Source organism: Macaca mulatta, chromosome 16, assembly GCF_049350105.2.
Source record: "Macaca mulatta isolate MMU2019108-1 chromosome 16, T2T-MMU8v2.0, whole genome shotgun sequence".
Taxonomy (NCBI): Eukaryota; Metazoa; Chordata; class Mammalia; order Primates; family Cercopithecidae; genus Macaca; species Macaca mulatta.
Genome location: NC_133421.1, coordinates 6,157,975 through 6,174,880, shown reverse-complemented (window position 1 = coordinate 6,174,880; position 16,906 = coordinate 6,157,975). Strand labels below are relative to the sequence as shown.

The window sequence follows — 16,906 nt, the reverse complement described above, 5'->3', positions numbered from 1 at the left end:
TTTGAACCCAGGAGTTAGAGGTTTCAGTGAGCTGTGATGGCACCACTGCACTCCAGTGACATGGTGAGACCCTGTCTCAAAAAAGAAAGAAAGAAAGAAAGGAAGGAAGGAAGGAAGGAAGGAAGGAAGGAAGGAAGGAAGGAAGGAAGGAAGAGCCCAAAATCCAATAGAAAAATGAAACAGCCAGTTCACACAAAACGAAATACAAATAGCTCCTACAGTATAAAAAGATGCTCAACTTTACTCATAATAAGGGAAATGCAAATTAAAATTAAAACTAGGATACCATTTTTCACCTATCCGATTGGCTAAGGTAATCCTGGTTATTAACACACCGTTGGCAAAAGTGAGGAAGAACGGGCATTCTCAGACATAGTCCACTGCAGGGGTGTAAATCAGTACAAGTTTCTACAGAGGGCAACTGAGCAGTTTCTGCCGAAATTTGATATGCTTTTGTTCCAGAAATTCTATCTCCAGGGTTTTGTTCTACAGATATACTTTCATACGAGAAATGCTGTATATACAAGGATTATTTCTTTCAGCACTTTTTCATAGTTACAAAAGATTACTAACAACCTGCGTCCGCTATAAGAGACTAGTAGAATTTATTATGTTACAGCAAATAGCAGCCTCAGCAAAGAACAAGGAAGCTCTTTGTGCACGGATATGGAATGACCTCCTGTTGCACTGTGGAAAAATGAGATGCAGAATAAGGTGTGCTATGATGTGCAGGAAAAGGACAAAAAGGATAGGTGTATATTTGCTCTGTAATATTAGTGCACAGAAGAGACTGGTAACAGTGATTGCTGGGAATGGAGCAACTGGGTGGCTTGGGGCCGAGAGGAGGGAGAAACTAGTGAATACCACCTTGTACCTTTTGACTTTTGAATCAGGTGAATGTACTTCCCACTAAACAATTAAGCAGGGCGGGGCGTGGTGGCTCACGGCTGTAATCCCAACACTTTGGGAGGCCAAGGCAGGTGGATCACTTGAGGTCAGCAGTTCAAGACCAGCCTGGCCAACATGGCGAAACCCCATCTCGACTGAAAATACCGAAAGTAGCTAGGCGTGGTGGTGGGTGCCTGTAATCCCAGCTACTCGGGAGCCTGAGGCAGGAGAATCACTTGAACCTGGGAGGCAGAGGTTGCAGTGAGCCGAGATCACACCACTGTACTCTAGCCTGGGCAACAGAGCAAGACTCCATCTCATTAAAAACAACAACAACAACAACAACAACAACAACAATAACAACCCAAAACCAAAACCAAAAAACAAGCAAACCAGTCCATGCATCACAGACATGGACTTCATTTGTGTTACCAGACTGACTGTAATCCATGCCATGGAGCTTATGTTACTATTCCCCTTTTGTTTACATTGTCTGATAGTTATTTGTTTCCCTTTGTCTCCCCCAAGGGAAGGATTCATTTATAATGAATTTTTCAGCTCAATGTGTTTCAGAAAAACACTTACTGACACCTACAAGCCCTGACACTGTGCTGTCTCCAAGGGAAACAAATGTGAGAGTCCTGCTGGGTGTGTAGTCCTTGCCTAGGACGGGCTCACATTAGTGGGGGATACAGACATACAAACAAAAGCTCACACTGCAGTATTAAGTGTGCAACAATAGAAGTGTGCACAAGGAGTAAAGTGTTAGAAAGGAAAGCTGGGCCGGGCGCGGTGGCTCACGCCTGTAATCCCAGCACTTTGAGAGGCCGAGACGGGTGGATCACGAGGTCAGGAGATCGAGACCATCGTGGCTAACACGGTGAAACCCCATCTCTACTAAAAAATACAAAAAACTAGCTGGGCGAGGTGGCGGGCGCCTGTAGTCCCAGCTACTCGGGAGGCTGAGGCAGGAGAATGGCGTAAACCCGGGAGGCGGAGCTTGCAGTGAGCTGAGATCCGGCCACTGCACTCCAGCCCGGGCAACAGAGCGAGACTCCGTCTCAAAAAAAAAAAAGAAAGAAAAGCTGAACCTGGCGTGGAGCCTGGCGTGGTGCCTCATGCCTGTAATTCCAGCACTTTGGGAGACTGAGGTGGGTGGATCACGAGGTCAGGAGTTCAAGACCAGCCTGGCCAACATGGAGAAACCCCATCTCTACTAAAAATACAAAAATTAGCTGAGTGATGGCGGGCGACTACAATCCCAGCTACTTAGAAAGCTGAGGCAGAGAACTGCTTGAACCTGGGAGATGGAGGTTGCAGTGAGGCAAGATGGCGCCACTGCACTCCAGCCTGCATTCCAGGGTGACAGAGTGAGACTCCATCTCAAAAAAAAAAAAAAAAAAAAAAAGGAAGGAAAGCTAATTTGCTCTGGTGGGGTGGTGGGGGATGAAAGTACCCGGCAAGACTTTCCGGAGAAACTGGAGATTAACTAGGGTTTAGAAGCATGAATAGATGAATAGATTAATCCAGGAGCAAGTTCTTTGAGAGAACAGCAGTGCGGGGGCAGGGAGTTCCAGGGAACAGATGGCTCCAGACCAAAGAGAAATTGGAGACGAATTAGGGTTTAGAAGCATGAACAGACTAACCCAGAAGTGAGTTCTTTGAGAGAACAGCAGGGGGGAGGTTCCGGGAAACACATGGCTCCAGCACAGGAGATGCCAGGGTGCAGTGGGATGAGAGGTGAGGAGCGCTGGTCAGGTTAGCAAGGGCACTGAATGCCAGAAACATTTATCTGGACTTTTATTCTGCAGGCAACAGGGAGATGGAGGCTTTTACGCTCAAAAGGAATGAGTCCCAGTGGCTGGCACAGAGAAGGCAAGTGTGCAAAGTTGGTCAAATGAATTCCTTGGCCTGAATGTACCTTCCTCAAATGCCACTGCAAACTGGGTCTCCTCGCCCACTTCACCCTCTCCTGCAATCCAACTTGTGAGGCGTGTGTGTGTGCGTGCATGTGTGTGTGCCCTTGCGTGTATGCGTGTGTTGGTGTGTGTGTCTGTGCGTGTGTCTGCGCGTGTGCTTGTGTCTGTGCGTGTTTTCATGCATGTGCGTGCGTGTCTGTACATGTGTGCCTGTGTGCGTGTCTATGCAGGTGTCTGTGCATGTGTGTGCGCGTGTGTGTGCGCGCGTATATGCATGTGTGTGTGTGCATGCATGTGTGCGTGAGTCTCTGCGTGTGTGTGCCTGCACGCATGTGTGTGTGCGTGCACGTGTGCGTGAGTCTGTGCGTGTGTGTGCGCGCGTGTGCATGCATGTGTGTGTGCATGTGTGCGTGAGTCTGTGCGTGTGTGTGCGTGCATGCATGCGTGTGTGTGCATGCATGTGTGCGTGAGTCTGTGCGTGTGTGTGCGTGTGTGTGTGCGTGTGCACGCGTGCATTTAGATGGAGGTTGGCTTCCCAGTCATCCAGGCTTGGCCCAAAGTCCGTGGTACACAAGTGCATAACTCCTACCCCCACCTCGCCTGCCTGCTGTACCAGGCGTTGATTCCCTCTTCCTGCATGTTTTCGGTTCAAATCCTTTTCTTCTTCTCCCTCGCGTCAAGATAGTAGTTTCCACTCCCTGCTCTCGCCAGGACACCGCCTTTTGGACTGGGGCTGAATTCTGCCCTTTGAAGCTCTGCTCCTTGGAGCTGGGGGCCCCAGAGGTAGGCGGAGTTGATTGGAGACCTGCCACCCACATTCCGACCCCAAGCGACCTCCAAAAGGGCGGGGTCTCAGGCTGGGTTATTTAGCTGGTCCACCCTTCTTCCCCACCAGAAGGAGCGAAACGTCTTTGAGCAAGATGGGTCTCTACCGCATCCGCTTGTCCACGGGGGCCTCGCTCCATGCGGGTTCCAAGAACCAGGTGCAGCTGTGGCTGGTCGGCCAGCACGGGGAGGCGGCGCTCGGGAAGCGACTGTGGCCCGCACGGGGCAAGGTGAGCTCCCCAGAGCCGGGCGGGGTGGGCTGCGCGCCTGGCTCCGAGTCAGTCAAATACCCGGGAAGCCACGCACCCCCGTAGGCCTCTGGCCCATTCTCTTTGCCGAGGGCGCGCACACTGGGCTCAAAGACAGCGCACGGAGGCCGCAGGGGTGGGGGGCTTTAGGGCAGTTGGTGGCACCCAGTAAGCGCTCAATAAACGTTGCCGCTACCCGATCTCCTTGGAATTGAGGGCACCCTCCTGTGCGCCCCTCGCTGCACAGAGCTCCCTTGTCTGGAAACTCAGCGGACACCGGAGCGGCCGTCGGTCCTCCCGCTTTCTCTATCTTAAAAAAACGTTTCAACCGCTAGCGCTGTTGGATCTCTGACCTTTCGGGCTTTATCACCTGGGGTGGAGTTGGTGATGAGAGGGAAGGGATGGGGAGTCAAGGCAGGAGAACGCTCTCAATTTCCCGACCCACCTCCTGTCATATCTCATGTCATATCTACCTGGTGTTCTACCCGGTCCTGTTACTTTTTTTCTTCCGCGAAACCCCGAATTCCCATCACTGCTCTAGCCCTCTCCCAGATCCCCAAATCCGGATGTCTGTCTCAGGGAACGTCAAAGGAACATGCCCGAACGAGGGCATGTTCCCACCTCCCAGCCCTCTCCTCCTGCCTCCCCGGGTGTCTCCCGCGCCTCCTCCCTCCCTTCACCTCCCTCTAAACAAGAATCCGGCGCAGTCAGTTCTAGACCCTGAGCATCTCCCGCGTCCCAGCCCAATATCCGCCCCGCCGCCGACCGCCCGCGTCTCCTTGAACCTGCGGAGCCCTGCTCCCCGCACCCCCACGCCCGTGCTCCGAGCTTCCGAGAAAGCGGGGCGAAGGGAGCCAGAAAGAGAGAAAATGCGCACGGAGCGGGTTGCCCCGCGACTCCATGGTGAGGGGACGGGGCACGGAAGGTGGAAAGGCGCTCCCTCCTCCCTTTTTCCCTCCCTGTGGTGGGCAGTTGGTGACACACAGTAAACGCTCAATAAATGTTTCCGCTACTCCATCTCCTTGGAATTAAGGGGATGCCCCTGGGCGCCCCTCATTCCACACAGCTCTGGTGTCTGGAAACTGGTCGCCAGAGCCGTCGTAGGTCCTCCGCTTTCTCTATTGTAAAAGCCATTTCAAACCTCCAGCGGCCTCGCCGCCTCTGCTGCAGACCTTCCAAGCCCTTCTGAAGCCAGAATGATTTCTCCCTAATTCACTCCCCCTGCTTAACACATTCGAATGGCTCCCGCTTGTTCTCGGGACCAAATCCAAAGCCCTTGGCGCCACCTTCGAGAGCCTCCGGACCTGCCGACTCCCCACACCTGGGCTCTGAGCTCCAGCTCCAAGGTGCTGCGCGCCCTCCCATCCCCGCTGCTCGCTCTGCCCGGCGCGCCTTTCCCCTGCCTTCCCTTTCTCTCACTCTCCCTGGCTGAGCCCTTTCCGCCTTCAGGTCTCCGGGAAGGTTGTCCCCAGGCCGGTGGGGCCCCTGCAGGTCCTCAGCCTTGGGCGGGGTGGGGGCAGGGGGTGGTCGCACAGCAGGAATTGCCACCAGCGTGCCCTGGCTCCACAGCGCGCTCGTCCAGGGCGCGGCTCCGGGTTCCCAGCGCCCAGCCCAGCGCTTGGCACAGTCAACGACCACAGAGAGGAGAAAGTGAGAGCAGGTGCGGACCTCCCACCTGCCGTCCCCGTCCCCTCAGAACGGAGTCCTGAGGCCACCTGCTCGGCGCGGTCCCTCTCTCTCTCTGGCTCAGTCCCCCGACCCTGATACGTCTCCTCCTCTCAGAGCCTCCAAGGAAGGGCGTGGGCTCTGGAAGGAGCAGGGCTCAGCCGGGTGACCCTCCCGCCCGTCCCCGCCGGGGCTGAGCCTCTAATGTCGCCCGCAGGAGACAGAAGTCAAGGTGGAAGTACCGGAGTACCTGGGGCCGCTGCTGTTTGTGAAGCTGCGCAAACGGCACCTCCTTCAGGACGACGCCTGGTTCTGCAACTGGATCTCCGTGCAGGGCCCCGGAGACGGGGACGAGGTCCGGTTCCCTTGTTACCGCTGGGTGGAGGGCGACGGCGTCCTGAGCCTGCCCGAAGGCACCGGTGAGCGCGGGGCTGGGAGTGTCAGGAGGCCTCTGGGGTGCGAGAGAAGCTGGGGGGATGCGCATGTGGAGAAGAGAGCGCAGCATGGAGGTGCTGGAACCTGGAGCGCCGGGGTCTTTGGGGGTGTCGAAGGGGCGGTGGCTGCAGCTGGCACAGAGTGGCTGGAGCCTGGGGAAGGGGCGTGATACTGAGGGGGCAGGGGCCACACAGAAGGACGGGGTGATGAGGCTCTCCCGGCAGGGGCGAGAAGAGGATCTCACCAAAAGTCACTGGCCAAGCCCTCCCCTGCCCTTCTAGGCCGCACTGTGGGCGAAGACCCTCATGGCCTGTTCCAGAAACACCGGGAAGAGGAGCTGGAAGAGAGAAGGAAGCTGTACCGGTGAGCCCTCCTCCCCTGACCCCACGTGAGCTGCTGCTTCTTCCAGCACCCACGCCTGATTTCCTTCCCGCCCCACAGGTGGGGAAACTGGAAGGATGGGTTAATTCTGAATGTGGCTGGGACGAAACTAAGTGACCTCCCTGTGGATGAGCGATTTCTGGAAGACAAGAGAGTTGACTTTGAGGCTTCACTGGCCAAGGGGTGAGAGCAAGGGGAGGCTGGGTGAGAGGGAGGTGTCCTGGTCTAGTGGAAGCCAAGGGGCTTATGGGCTGCACTGCACTGGACTGGCCCAAGATCGGTGCCTGTGGTCGCCATGTTGGAGTCTCAGAATGATGCTCAAACCCTTTGCCCCATCCTGCCCTGAAGGCTGGCGGACCTTGCTATCAAAGACTCTTTAAATGTTCTGACTCGCTGGAAGGATCTGGATGACTTCAAACGGATTTTCTGGTGTGGCCAGAGCAAGCTGGCAGGTCAGTCCCCCACTCCCCGATATGTCTCCCAGGACCCTTACCCCCAGATCCCGCCCAACCCAGGGGAATTGAAAGCAGCAGCATGGGGAGACCAGAAACTTGGGTCCCACTGGTGGGCTGGAGTCAAGGGGCATGGTTGGTGGGGTTGGAAGGACCAAGAGCTCAGATCCCACAACTTGCTAAACAACTGCCTTCCCCAGAGCGCGTGCGGGACTCCTGGAAGGAAGATGCCTTATTTGGGTACCAGTTTCTTAATGGCGCCAACCCCATGTTGCTGAGGCGCTCCGCTCACCTTCCTGCCCGCCTCGTGTTCCCTCCAGGCATGGAGGAACTGCAGGCCCAGCTGGAGAAGGAGCTGGAGGTACGGACATCAGAGCCCCGAGGAGGCTCAACAGTGCAGTGGGGTGGGCTAGCGTCAATGATGCTGCTGCGGGACCACTCTGGGCCGGGCTTGCTGCCAGCCAGCAAGGCCGGATTCTGCAGGAGAGGTCCTGAGGGATCCTGGAGAAGCTCAGCGGCTCGGCCTCCTTCCCACACGAGAGTAGCTGCGGAGGGAGGGCGTGCAAGGTGGAATGGTTGATAGAAACAGGGTCAAATGAAGAAACGTGACTGGCCCTTGGTGCTAGGGATTCAGGGAGTGTGCAGAGGAAGAGAATCAGGGTCAGAGTGCTGTGGCTGTTAATCAGGAGGCGACATGGAACAACAGAGAGGAAATTCATGGGATTCCAGGGCAGATAGGCTTGGATGTGAATCCTGGTTCTGCTATTTGTAAGCTGTGTGACCTCAGGCAAAGCATCCAGCCTCTCTGATTATCTGTTTCCTCTTCTGTAAAATCGAGGCTCATTCAACTAGGTGTTATAAGGCTGAGCTCAGTGGCTCACACCTGTAATCCCAGCACTTCAGGAGGCTGCAGGAGGATCACCTGAGCCCAGAAGTTGGAGGCCAGCCTAGGCAACATGGAGAAACCCTGTCTCTACAAAAGCACAAAAATTAGCATCTGTAATTTTTGGTGTAGTGGCATGCACCTGTAGTCCCACCTATTTGGAGGCTGAGGTGGGAGGATCACCCGGGCCTAAGGAAGTCAAGGCTGCAGTGAGCCGTGGTGATCCTGCCACGGCACTCCAGCCTGGGCAACAGAGTAAGACCCTGATTCAAAACAACAACAACAAAAATGATATGAGGCAATAAGCACATGATCCATTACCTGGAAAATGTAGGTGATGGAGACAAGTTAGCTCCTCTCTCTCTCTCTCTCTGCCCCCTTGGAGGAATCAGAGTAGGAAGAAGATGCTTTATGCTGATAGCAGCCCTTGACCTCTTCCCCCACTCAGGGAGGCACACTGTTTGAAGCTGACTTCTCCCTGCTGGATGGGATCAAGGCCAACGTCATTCTCTGTAGCCAGCAGTACCTGGCTGCCCCTCTGGTCATGCTGAAACTGCAGCCTGATGGGAAACTCTTGCCCATGGTCATCCAGGTGAGAGGACTCAAGATTTCTGCTCCCAGTCTCCAGCCTTCTTAGCTCAGCCCCTTATCGAAATTCACTGAGCACCATCTGCAAAGGCGCTGGGCTAGAGCAACGGGGAGACCCCAAAGGAGGAAACGCGCCAAGTCTCTGATTCGAAGGCCTTGCAGTGTAGCTGAGAGACACTTGGGGCCAGTCTGCAGACTCTGGGACTGAGGAAGTGGACAGAGATAGCCCAGGAGGGATCAGGGGAGGTGGGATGTCATGAGCCTTGGAGGAGGGCCAGGTCTCAGACAAGCAGGAGGGAGAGAAAGGACCAGTCCTCAGTGGCAAGACAGACTGGGCAGAGGCTGAGGTAGAGGAGTCAGGAGATTCCTAGGGGACTGTTGCACTGGGGCCAGACTAAGCCAGGCTAAGGAGTATGAGGTGGGAAGCTGGAGAAGGCTGTGACGAAACGTGCTATGGGCACACGGTGTGGGCAGTGGTGTTTAGGGTGGGTTGGAGAGGGGGGCTGGGGCAATGTGCTCCAGCACTGACCCCAGGAGGAGGGGAGCTCAGATGTGGGTGGTGATTATCAGGATGGAGAGGACAGGTGGATGCAAGTGCAGAGGGAGATCAAGGAGAGGGGAAAAGGGAGCCAGGCCAGGTGCCTGCAGAAATAGCACCAATAAAGAGAACAGGGTGCCCCGGGAGACTTTTGTCTGGCCAATGTTGAGGTAATGGAAGACATTTAAATTGTCCAGCAGGCAGCTGAGAACAAGAGATTCAGTCATTTGTGTAGAAGTGGGGCTAGAAGATTAGATTTCGAAAAACAGTGTGGGATGAAGGAAGCAGGTGGTTTGAATCTTTTCCACACTGCGGGGACTGAAAGGGGAAGTGGAGGCTGGAGGAGGCACCAGAAGAGCGTTTCTGCAGAATGCTGGAGGCAAAGCAACTTGCAGGGTGCTAATGCACCGAGCGGGTAGGAAGGGGAGGGGAGGAAATGGGAGCTGTAGGGAGTGGGAGCAGTGAGATGGGGAAAGCGAAGCGAAACACGTTTGGAGGACGAACGGCAAGGTTAACATGCAAGGGGGCGGGGGTCAGATTGCTGAGTGCCCAGCACTCATGCCTTCTCTCCCCACACCTTGTCCCTGCTCCAGCTCCAACTACCCAGCGCAGGATCCCCGCCACCTCCACTTTTCTTGCCCACGGATCCTCCAATGGTCTGGCTTCTGGCCAAATGCTGGGTGCGCAGCTCTGACTTCCAGCTCCATGAGCTGCAGTCTCATCTTCTGAGGGGACACTTGATGGCTGAGGTCATTGCTGTGGCCACCATGAGGTGCCTGCCGTCCATACATCCTATCTTCAAGGTAACACCTTATCCCCTTCTCTCCTGCCTACCCCAGGGCACGTTCCCACCTCTGGAGGCTCCCTTTCTGTGAGGTCTCCAGTATGGAGAGAAACAATGAATGGACAATGTGAGAGCAACAGAGAACGAGCAGGGCTGGCCATGCATTTTCAAAGGGGATATCACCTCCCACCTGGGGAAAGTGGTGGAAAAAATCTTACTCTTTTTATATATAAAGCACAGTACATGCAAATGACCAAGGATTCCGTCCAACAAGAGGAACCCATGCAAATAACATTAAAAAGATCTTTTCCAGACAGTCATTGTTTTTTTTTTTTTTTTTTTTTTTTTTTTTTTGAGATGGAGTCTCCCTTTGTTGCACAGGCTGGGATGCAGTGGTGTGATCTCAGCTCATTGCAACCTCTGCCTCCTGGGTTTAAGCAATTCTCCCACTTCAGCCTCCCCAGTAGCTGGGATTACAGTCACGCACCACCACGCCTGGCTAGTTTTTTTGTATTTTTAATAGAGACAGGATTTCACCATGTTGGCCGGGCTGGTCTCGAATGTCTGACCTCAGATGATCCCCTTGCCTCGGTCTCCCAAAGTGCTGGGATTACAGGCGTGAGCCACCGCGCCCGGTCCAAGCTTGTCTTCTTTAAAGAACTGAAAGAAGGCGAGCGTAATGGATGAAGGGGAGAGGGAGGAGACCAGGCTCTGGAGGGAGGCAGTGATTAGACCATCCATTCTCAGTAGGGGCAACAATGTCCTCCAAGGGGTGAAGATGGCTGGAAAATGTGTGTGAAAAATATTATTATTATTATTATTATTAATTTATTTATTTTGCTGCCCAGGCTGGAGTGCAGTGTCATGATCTTGGCTCATTACAACCTCTGCCTCCTGGGTTCAAGTGATTCTTCTGCCTCAGCCTCCCAAGTAGCTGGGATTGCAGGCGCCTGCCACCATGCCTGGCTAATTTTTGTATTTTTAGTAGAGACGAGGTTTTGCCATGTTGGTCAGGCTGGTCTCAAACTCCGAGGTGATCTGCCCACCTCGGCCTCCCAAAGTGTTGGGATTACAGGCGTGAGCTGCTGTGGCCAGCCAAATCTTATTATTTTATATAGCACAGATATAATGTGATATATATCTATATAAAGCACAGATATAATGCAATACATAGATATACAGTATATATGTAGTACTACTATTTAATGAGGTGGAGTGAGATTAGGAAAAAATATCTCCAAAGGTTATTTAGTAGGTGGTTAAAAAAAAAAGTTGAGAAATCTTGGTCTAGACCTATGAAAAAATATGAAAAGAAAAAGAGGCCAGGTGCGGTGGTTCATGCCTGTAATCCCAGCTACTCAGGAGGCTGAGGCACAAGAATCGCGTGAACCTGGAAGGCAGCGGTTGCGGTGAGCTGAGATCACATCACTGCACTTCAGCCTGGGCAACAGAGCGAGACTCCATCTCAAAACAAAACAAAACAACAACAACGAAAGAATGATTTCTTTCAATTATCATAAAGCACTAAGTGTGGTTTGCGGAATGCAAATACTCGATGCAAATCAACTGAAAACTCAGTGGTTTATTTTTATGTATTTCTTTTTAACTTTAATTTTACATTCAAGGGTACATGGGCCGGTTTGTTCTGTACACGGTGGCTTGGTGTACAGATTATTTTGTCACCGGGTAATAAGCGTGTTACCCGATAGGTAGTTTTTGGATCCCCTCCCTCCTTCCACCCTCCGCCCACAAATAGATGCTGGTTCCCTTATTTGTGTCCATGTATACTCAATGTTTAGCTCTCACTTATAACTGAGAACATGCCATATTTGGCTTTCTGTTCCTGTGTTAGTCCACTTAGGATTATGGCCTCCAGCTCCATCCATGTTGCTGCAGAGAACACGATCTTGTTCTTTTTCATGGCTGCATAGTATTCCACAGTGTGTATCATTTTCTTTACGTAGTGTATCACATTTTCTTTACCCAGTCTATTGTTGATGGGCATTTAGGTTGATTCCATGTCTTTGCTATTGTGAGTAGTGCTGTGATGAACATACATGAGCATGTATGTGCCTTTATAGTGGGGCGATTTATATTTTGGGAGGTATATATCCGGTAATGGAATTGCTGGGTCGAATGGTACTTCTGAAAACTCGCTGTTGAGAGGCCACTGAACTTTACGTCTGTGCTTTTTCTGAAGACCTGGTGCCTTTCCTGCTTGTTGGCCCCTGTTTCCTGCAGGGCTCTGCTGCAGCTCTCCTCTGACTTTGCCCTTCCCTGTGTTTCTCCCTCTAGCTTATCATTCCTCACCTGCGATACACCCTGGAAATTAACGTCCGGGCCAGGACTGGGCTGGTCTCTGACATGGGAGTTTTTGACCAGGTATGGGAAGAGAAAGGGAGATTCTGGGCCACTCTTCTTTCCAGCTCTGGATTCAGGGCAGGTCGATTTGCCTGACCCCGCTCATCCTCGCTCCTCAGGTGGTGAGCACTGGTGGGGGAGGCCACGTGGAGCTGCTCAGGCGAGCTGGAGGCTTTCTAACCTATAGCTCCTTCTGTCCCCCTGATGACTTGGCTGACCGGGGGCTCCTAGGAGTGAAGTCTTCCTTCTATGCCCAAGATGCACTGCGGCTCTGGGAAATCATCTTTCGGTGAGGCAAGGGGCAAGGCCAGTGGGGGTGCAAGTTCGGGTGGAGAAGACGTCTAGGAGAGCGGGAGGTCTGCGTCTGGTTGGGGGCCTGTGCTTTTGTAGAGATAGGGTTTCTCCGTGTTGCCTAGGCTGGCCTCCAACTGAGGGATCCTGGAGAAGCTCAGCGGCTCGGCCTCCTTCCCACACGAGAGTAGCTGCGGAGGGAGGGCGTGCAAGGTGGAATGGTTGATAGAAACAGGGTCAAATGAAGAAACGTGACTGGCCCTTGGTGCTAGGGATTCAGGGAGTGCGCAGAGGAAGAGAATCAGGGTCGGAGTGCTGTGGCTGTTAATCAGGAGGCGACATGCAACAACAGAGACGAAATTCATGGGATTCCAGGGCAGATAGGCTTGGATGTGAATCCTGGTTCTGCTGTTTGTAAGCTGTGTGACCTCAGGCAAAGCATCCAGCCTCTCTGATTATCTGTTTCCTCTTCTGTAAAATCGAGGCTCATTCAACGAGGTGTAAAAATTATAAGGCTGAGCTCAGTGGCTCACACCTGTAATCCCAGCACTTCGGGAGGCTGCAGGAGGATCACCTGAGCCCAGAAGTTGGCTTCAGCTAACTGGCCCTGCTCCGTTGGTTGGTAGGTATGTGGAAGGAATCGTGAGTCTCCACTATAAGACAGACGTGGCTGTGAAAGATGACCCAGAGCTGCAGACCTGGTGTCGAGAGATCACTGAAATCGGGCTGCAAGGGGGCCAGGACCGAGGTAGGAGGAGCCCCTGCCCTGAGATCTCAGACACAAAACCCAAGAGACCTCCCCAGAATCTCCTGTGCTTCACGAAATCTCCCAGAAGCATTTCAACACCTATGAGAACTCCAAAGGCCTTCTCAGATTCCACTGCCTCTCACCTAGAGACAGGTCCCCGTCCTGCACGCTGAGAACCCCTAGGTGCCAGATGCAGCGGGACCAGTGGCTGCTCATACATGTTTAACAACTGACTCTTGGGAAGAACCGTCCTGATTTGTAGCTTTTGCACATTTCCGTGGTATAAATATTTCTACTGTGGCCACCAAGGTGATGCTGACCAGCTTTTGCTTAACACCTAACGTCATTGACTGACTCTTGTGAGCCAGTGTGAGTCAGCGGCAGCACCCCACTGAGTGGGACCCCCCAGCAGAGCTCCCCACTCCGCCACCCCAACCTGCTGTCGTGGTAATTCCCGTAAGAGTTACTGAGCGCTCCTGCCGCTCTTTCTCACCCCGCCTTGTTCTCCTCTCTCTGCTCTACTCCTGCCTTCCCAGCTTCTAATTCTCCTCACCCCCTGCAGGGTTTCCTGTCTCTTTACAGTCTCGGGATCAGGTTTGCCACTTTGTCACCATGTGTATCTTCACCTGCACCGGCCAACACTCCTCTGTGCACCTGGGCCAGGTACTTACCTGGGAATTTGGGGCCTGGAGTGAGGGAGGGGTCTGTGTGCAGGTGGGCCACAGGGCTTTCCTGCTTAGCAGGCACTGACTCTGGATCCCTGCCCTTCCTTAGCTGGACTGGTACACTTGGGTCCCTAACGCACCCTGCACGATGCGGCTGCCCCCGCCGACCACCAAGGATGCAACGCTGGAGACAGTGATGGCAACGCTGCCCAACTTCCACCAGGCTTCTCTGCAGATGTCCATCACTTGGCAGCTGGGCAGACGCCAGCCCATTATGGTGAGAGCCGAGTGCCCAGGGCCCTGAGGAAGGAGGCAGCTGTGGGGACGTGTGGCATCCCAGACTGGGGGTCATAAGGCTCCCAGCCGCTTTTTCCTCTCCCTCCCAGGTGGCTGTGGGCCAGCATGAGGAGGAGTATTTTTCGGGCCCTGAGCCTAAGGCTGTGCTGAAGAAGTTCAGGGAGGAGCTGGCTGCCCTGGATAAGGAAATCGAGAACCGGAATGCAAAGCTGGACATGCCGTACGAGTACCTGCGGCCCAGCCTGGTGGAAAACAGTGTGGCCATCTGAGCGTCGCCAGCCTTTGGTTACTTCAGCCCCCCTCACCCAAGCCACAAGCTGACCCCTTGGTGGCTACAGTCCTGCCCTCCCAAGCCCCACACTCTTCCCATGTCCCACCCTCCCTCAAGGGCCACCTTTTCATGGTCTCTGCACCCAGTGAACACATTTTACTCTAGAGGCATCACCTGGGGCCTTACTCCTTTTTCCTTCCTCCCTCCTTTCCTATCTTCCTTCTTCCCTCTCTTCCTCGTTCTTCATTCAGATCTATAGGGTAAATAGGCACAATTATATAAACCATTTCAAGGCTAGAATAAGGGGATAATACGTATTACTCCACACCTTTTATGAATCAAATATGATTTTGTTGTTGTTAAGACAGAGTCTCACTTTGACACCCAAGCTGGAGTGCAGTGGCGCCATCACCATGGCTCACTGCAGCCTCAGCCTCCTGGGCTCAAATGATCCTCCCTCCTCAGCCTCCCGAGTGGCTGGAACTACAGGCTCATGCCATCATGCCCAGATAATATTTTTTTAATTTTTTATAGAGATGGGTCCTCACCCTATTTCCTAAGCTGGAAATAGGATTTTGAACACAAATTGAGTTTAACAATAACAAAAAGTTATTTTACACTAAAGATGGAAAAGAACTAGGACTAAAGTATTTTAAATAAAATATTGGCAAAAGAATATAGAGCCTCAAAAAATGTTTCTGGGTTCATATGCTTGATGTGGTAAAGAATTTAAAATTTTTAATTTTTTTTTTTTTTTTTTTGAGACAGAGTCTCGCTGTTGCTGCCCAGGCTGGTATGTAGTGGTGTGATCTCGGCTCACTGCAACCTTCGCCTCCCAAGTTCAAGCAATTGTCCTGCCTCAGCCTCCCACGTAGCTGGGATTACAGGCACCCGCTACCATGCCCAACTAAGTTTTTTGTATTTTTAGTAGAGATGGGGTTTCACCATGTTGGCCAGGCTGGTCTCGAACTCCTGACCTCAGGTGATCTGCCCACCTCAGCCTCCCAAAGTGCTGGGATCACAGGCGCGAACTGCCGTGCCCAGCCTAAAAATTTTTTAAAATTAAAAAGAAATTCTCTTCTAACTGTATAGGATTTAACTTGTGTCCTGAAGCCAGACACTCTACAAAGCAAACTATTAACATCGTGAGTCCCAAGAATGTTTGAAGATTTTCATTTCATGGCTCAGGCAGAAAATACTAAACAAAAGTCGGCTGGTTGAACTGAGGAAGCTGCTCCTGGCTGGAGATACTTGGCCTTAGGGCTTAGGCCTGAGGCATCCGTGTCTTAACCCATCTGCAGTTCACCAGTTGGCAAGCTCCACGTTAATATAATTAACTGGAAGAAGGAAACATCTCATTATTACCATAATGAGTACAACAAGAGATTCAATGAATTTCAACTTCTGGATCATGTTACAACTTGGGGAAAATAAACTTGGAAGTTTTATTTCTTTTTTATTTTTTCGAGATGGAGTCTCGCTCTGCCACCCAGGCTGGAGTGCAGTGGTGTGATCTCTGCTCACTGCAACCTCCGTCTCCTGGGTTCAAGCAATTCTCCTGCCTCAGCTTCCCGAGTAGCTGGGATTACAGGCACCCGCCACGATGCCTGGCTAAATTTTTTGTATTTTTAGTAGAGACAAGGTTTCACTGGGTTGGCCAAGCTGGTCTCGATCTCCTGACCTCAGGTGATCCACCCCCTTAGCCTCCCAAAGTGCTGGGATTACAGGTGTGAGCCACTGCGCCTGGCCTTTATTTCTTAATATGATCATCTGTGAGTATTTTAAAACAGAAGCTAACAGTATACACAAAACAAAAGTGTTTCATTTATAATGTGAATAAAGTTGCTTCTTGTCTCTGATTCTGTTTAATTCTACAGAAGACATACTGACGATGCTTGGTCCGATTTTTTTTTTTTTTCAGACGGAGTCTTACTTTGTTGCCCAGGCAGTAGTGCAGTGGTGCAATCTCGGCTCACTGATACCTCTGCTTCCCGGGTTCTCCTGCCTCAGCCTCCTGCATACCTGGGATTACAGGTGCCCGCCACCACACCCATCTAATTTTTTGTATTTTTAGTAGAGATGGGATTTCATCATGTTGACCAGGCTGGTCTTGAACTGTCAACCTCAGGTGATCCACCTGCCTCGGCCTCCGAAAGGGCTAGGATTCCAGGCGTGAGCCACTGCGCCCAGCCTGTATCCAGTTCTCATCCCATGAAATATTTCCCCTTAATCACAGACTAAAAAACTATATATTTTTGCCGGGCGCGGTGGCTCAAGCCTGTAATCCCAGCACTTTGGGAGGCCGAGACGGGTGGATCACGAGGTCAGGAGATCGAGACCATCCTGGCGAACACGGTGAAACCCCGTCTCTACTAAAAAATACAAAAAACTAGCCGGGCGAGATGGCGGGTGCCTGTAGTCCCAGTTACTTGGGAGGCTGAGGCAGGAGAATGGCGTAAACCCGGGAGGCGGAGCTTGCAGTGAGCTGAGATCCGGCCACTGCACTCCAGCCCGGGCGACAGAGCGAGACTCCCTCTCAAAAAAAAAAAAAAAAAAACTATATATTTTTTCACTTCTATGGAAGTCTTAGATGGATTTCCTGATAGAGAATGAAGAATTTACACTCAGTGATCATCACAGAAATAAAATTGTTACAATCTTTTAAAA

The 16,906-nt window shown here is 52.3% G+C and overlaps 1 protein-coding gene across 2 annotated transcripts; it reads left to right on the top strand.

The window, feature by feature from the left end:
• Positions 1-3,416: 3,416 nt before the first annotated feature.
• On the top strand, positions 3,417-14,912 carry ALOX15 (arachidonate 15-lipoxygenase). Of its 2 annotated transcripts, none has more exons than XM_077969978.1 (15): positions 3,417-3,590; positions 3,703-3,862; positions 5,763-5,964; positions 6,262-6,343; positions 6,422-6,544; positions 6,710-6,813; positions 7,014-7,174; positions 8,145-8,288; positions 9,416-9,625; positions 11,902-11,988; positions 12,087-12,256; positions 12,885-13,006; positions 13,569-13,669; positions 13,781-13,948; positions 14,058-14,912. In XM_077969978.1, exons 2-15 carry the CDS (start codon positions 3,728-3,730, stop codon positions 14,235-14,237), a joined length of 1,989 nt encoding a protein of 662 aa, XP_077826104.1. In that variant the 5' UTR covers positions 3,417-3,590; positions 3,703-3,727; the 3' UTR covers positions 14,238-14,912. The 2 variants fall into 2 exon arrangements, with proteins under 2 accessions (XP_077826104.1, XP_077826103.1); XM_077969977.1 differs by having other exon boundaries at positions 3,500-3,590; positions 6,205-6,343.
• The last annotated feature ends 1,994 nt before the right edge of the window (positions 14,913-16,906 follow it).

Excerpts from the sequence above, each read along its gene's own strand:
- ALOX15 (XM_077969977.1), top strand. The coding sequence starts at position 3,728 with ATGGGTCTCTACCGCATCCGCTTGTCCACGGGGGCCTCGCTCCATGCG. Across the intron at positions 6,814-7,013 it reads TGGCCAGAGCAAGCTGGCAG|AGCGCGTGCGGGACTCCTGG; the intron begins GTCAGTCCCCCA and ends TGCCTTCCCCAG. Across the intron at positions 13,949-14,057 it reads GCAGACGCCAGCCCATTATG|GTGGCTGTGGGCCAGCATGA; the intron begins GTGAGAGCCGAG and ends TCTCCCTCCCAG.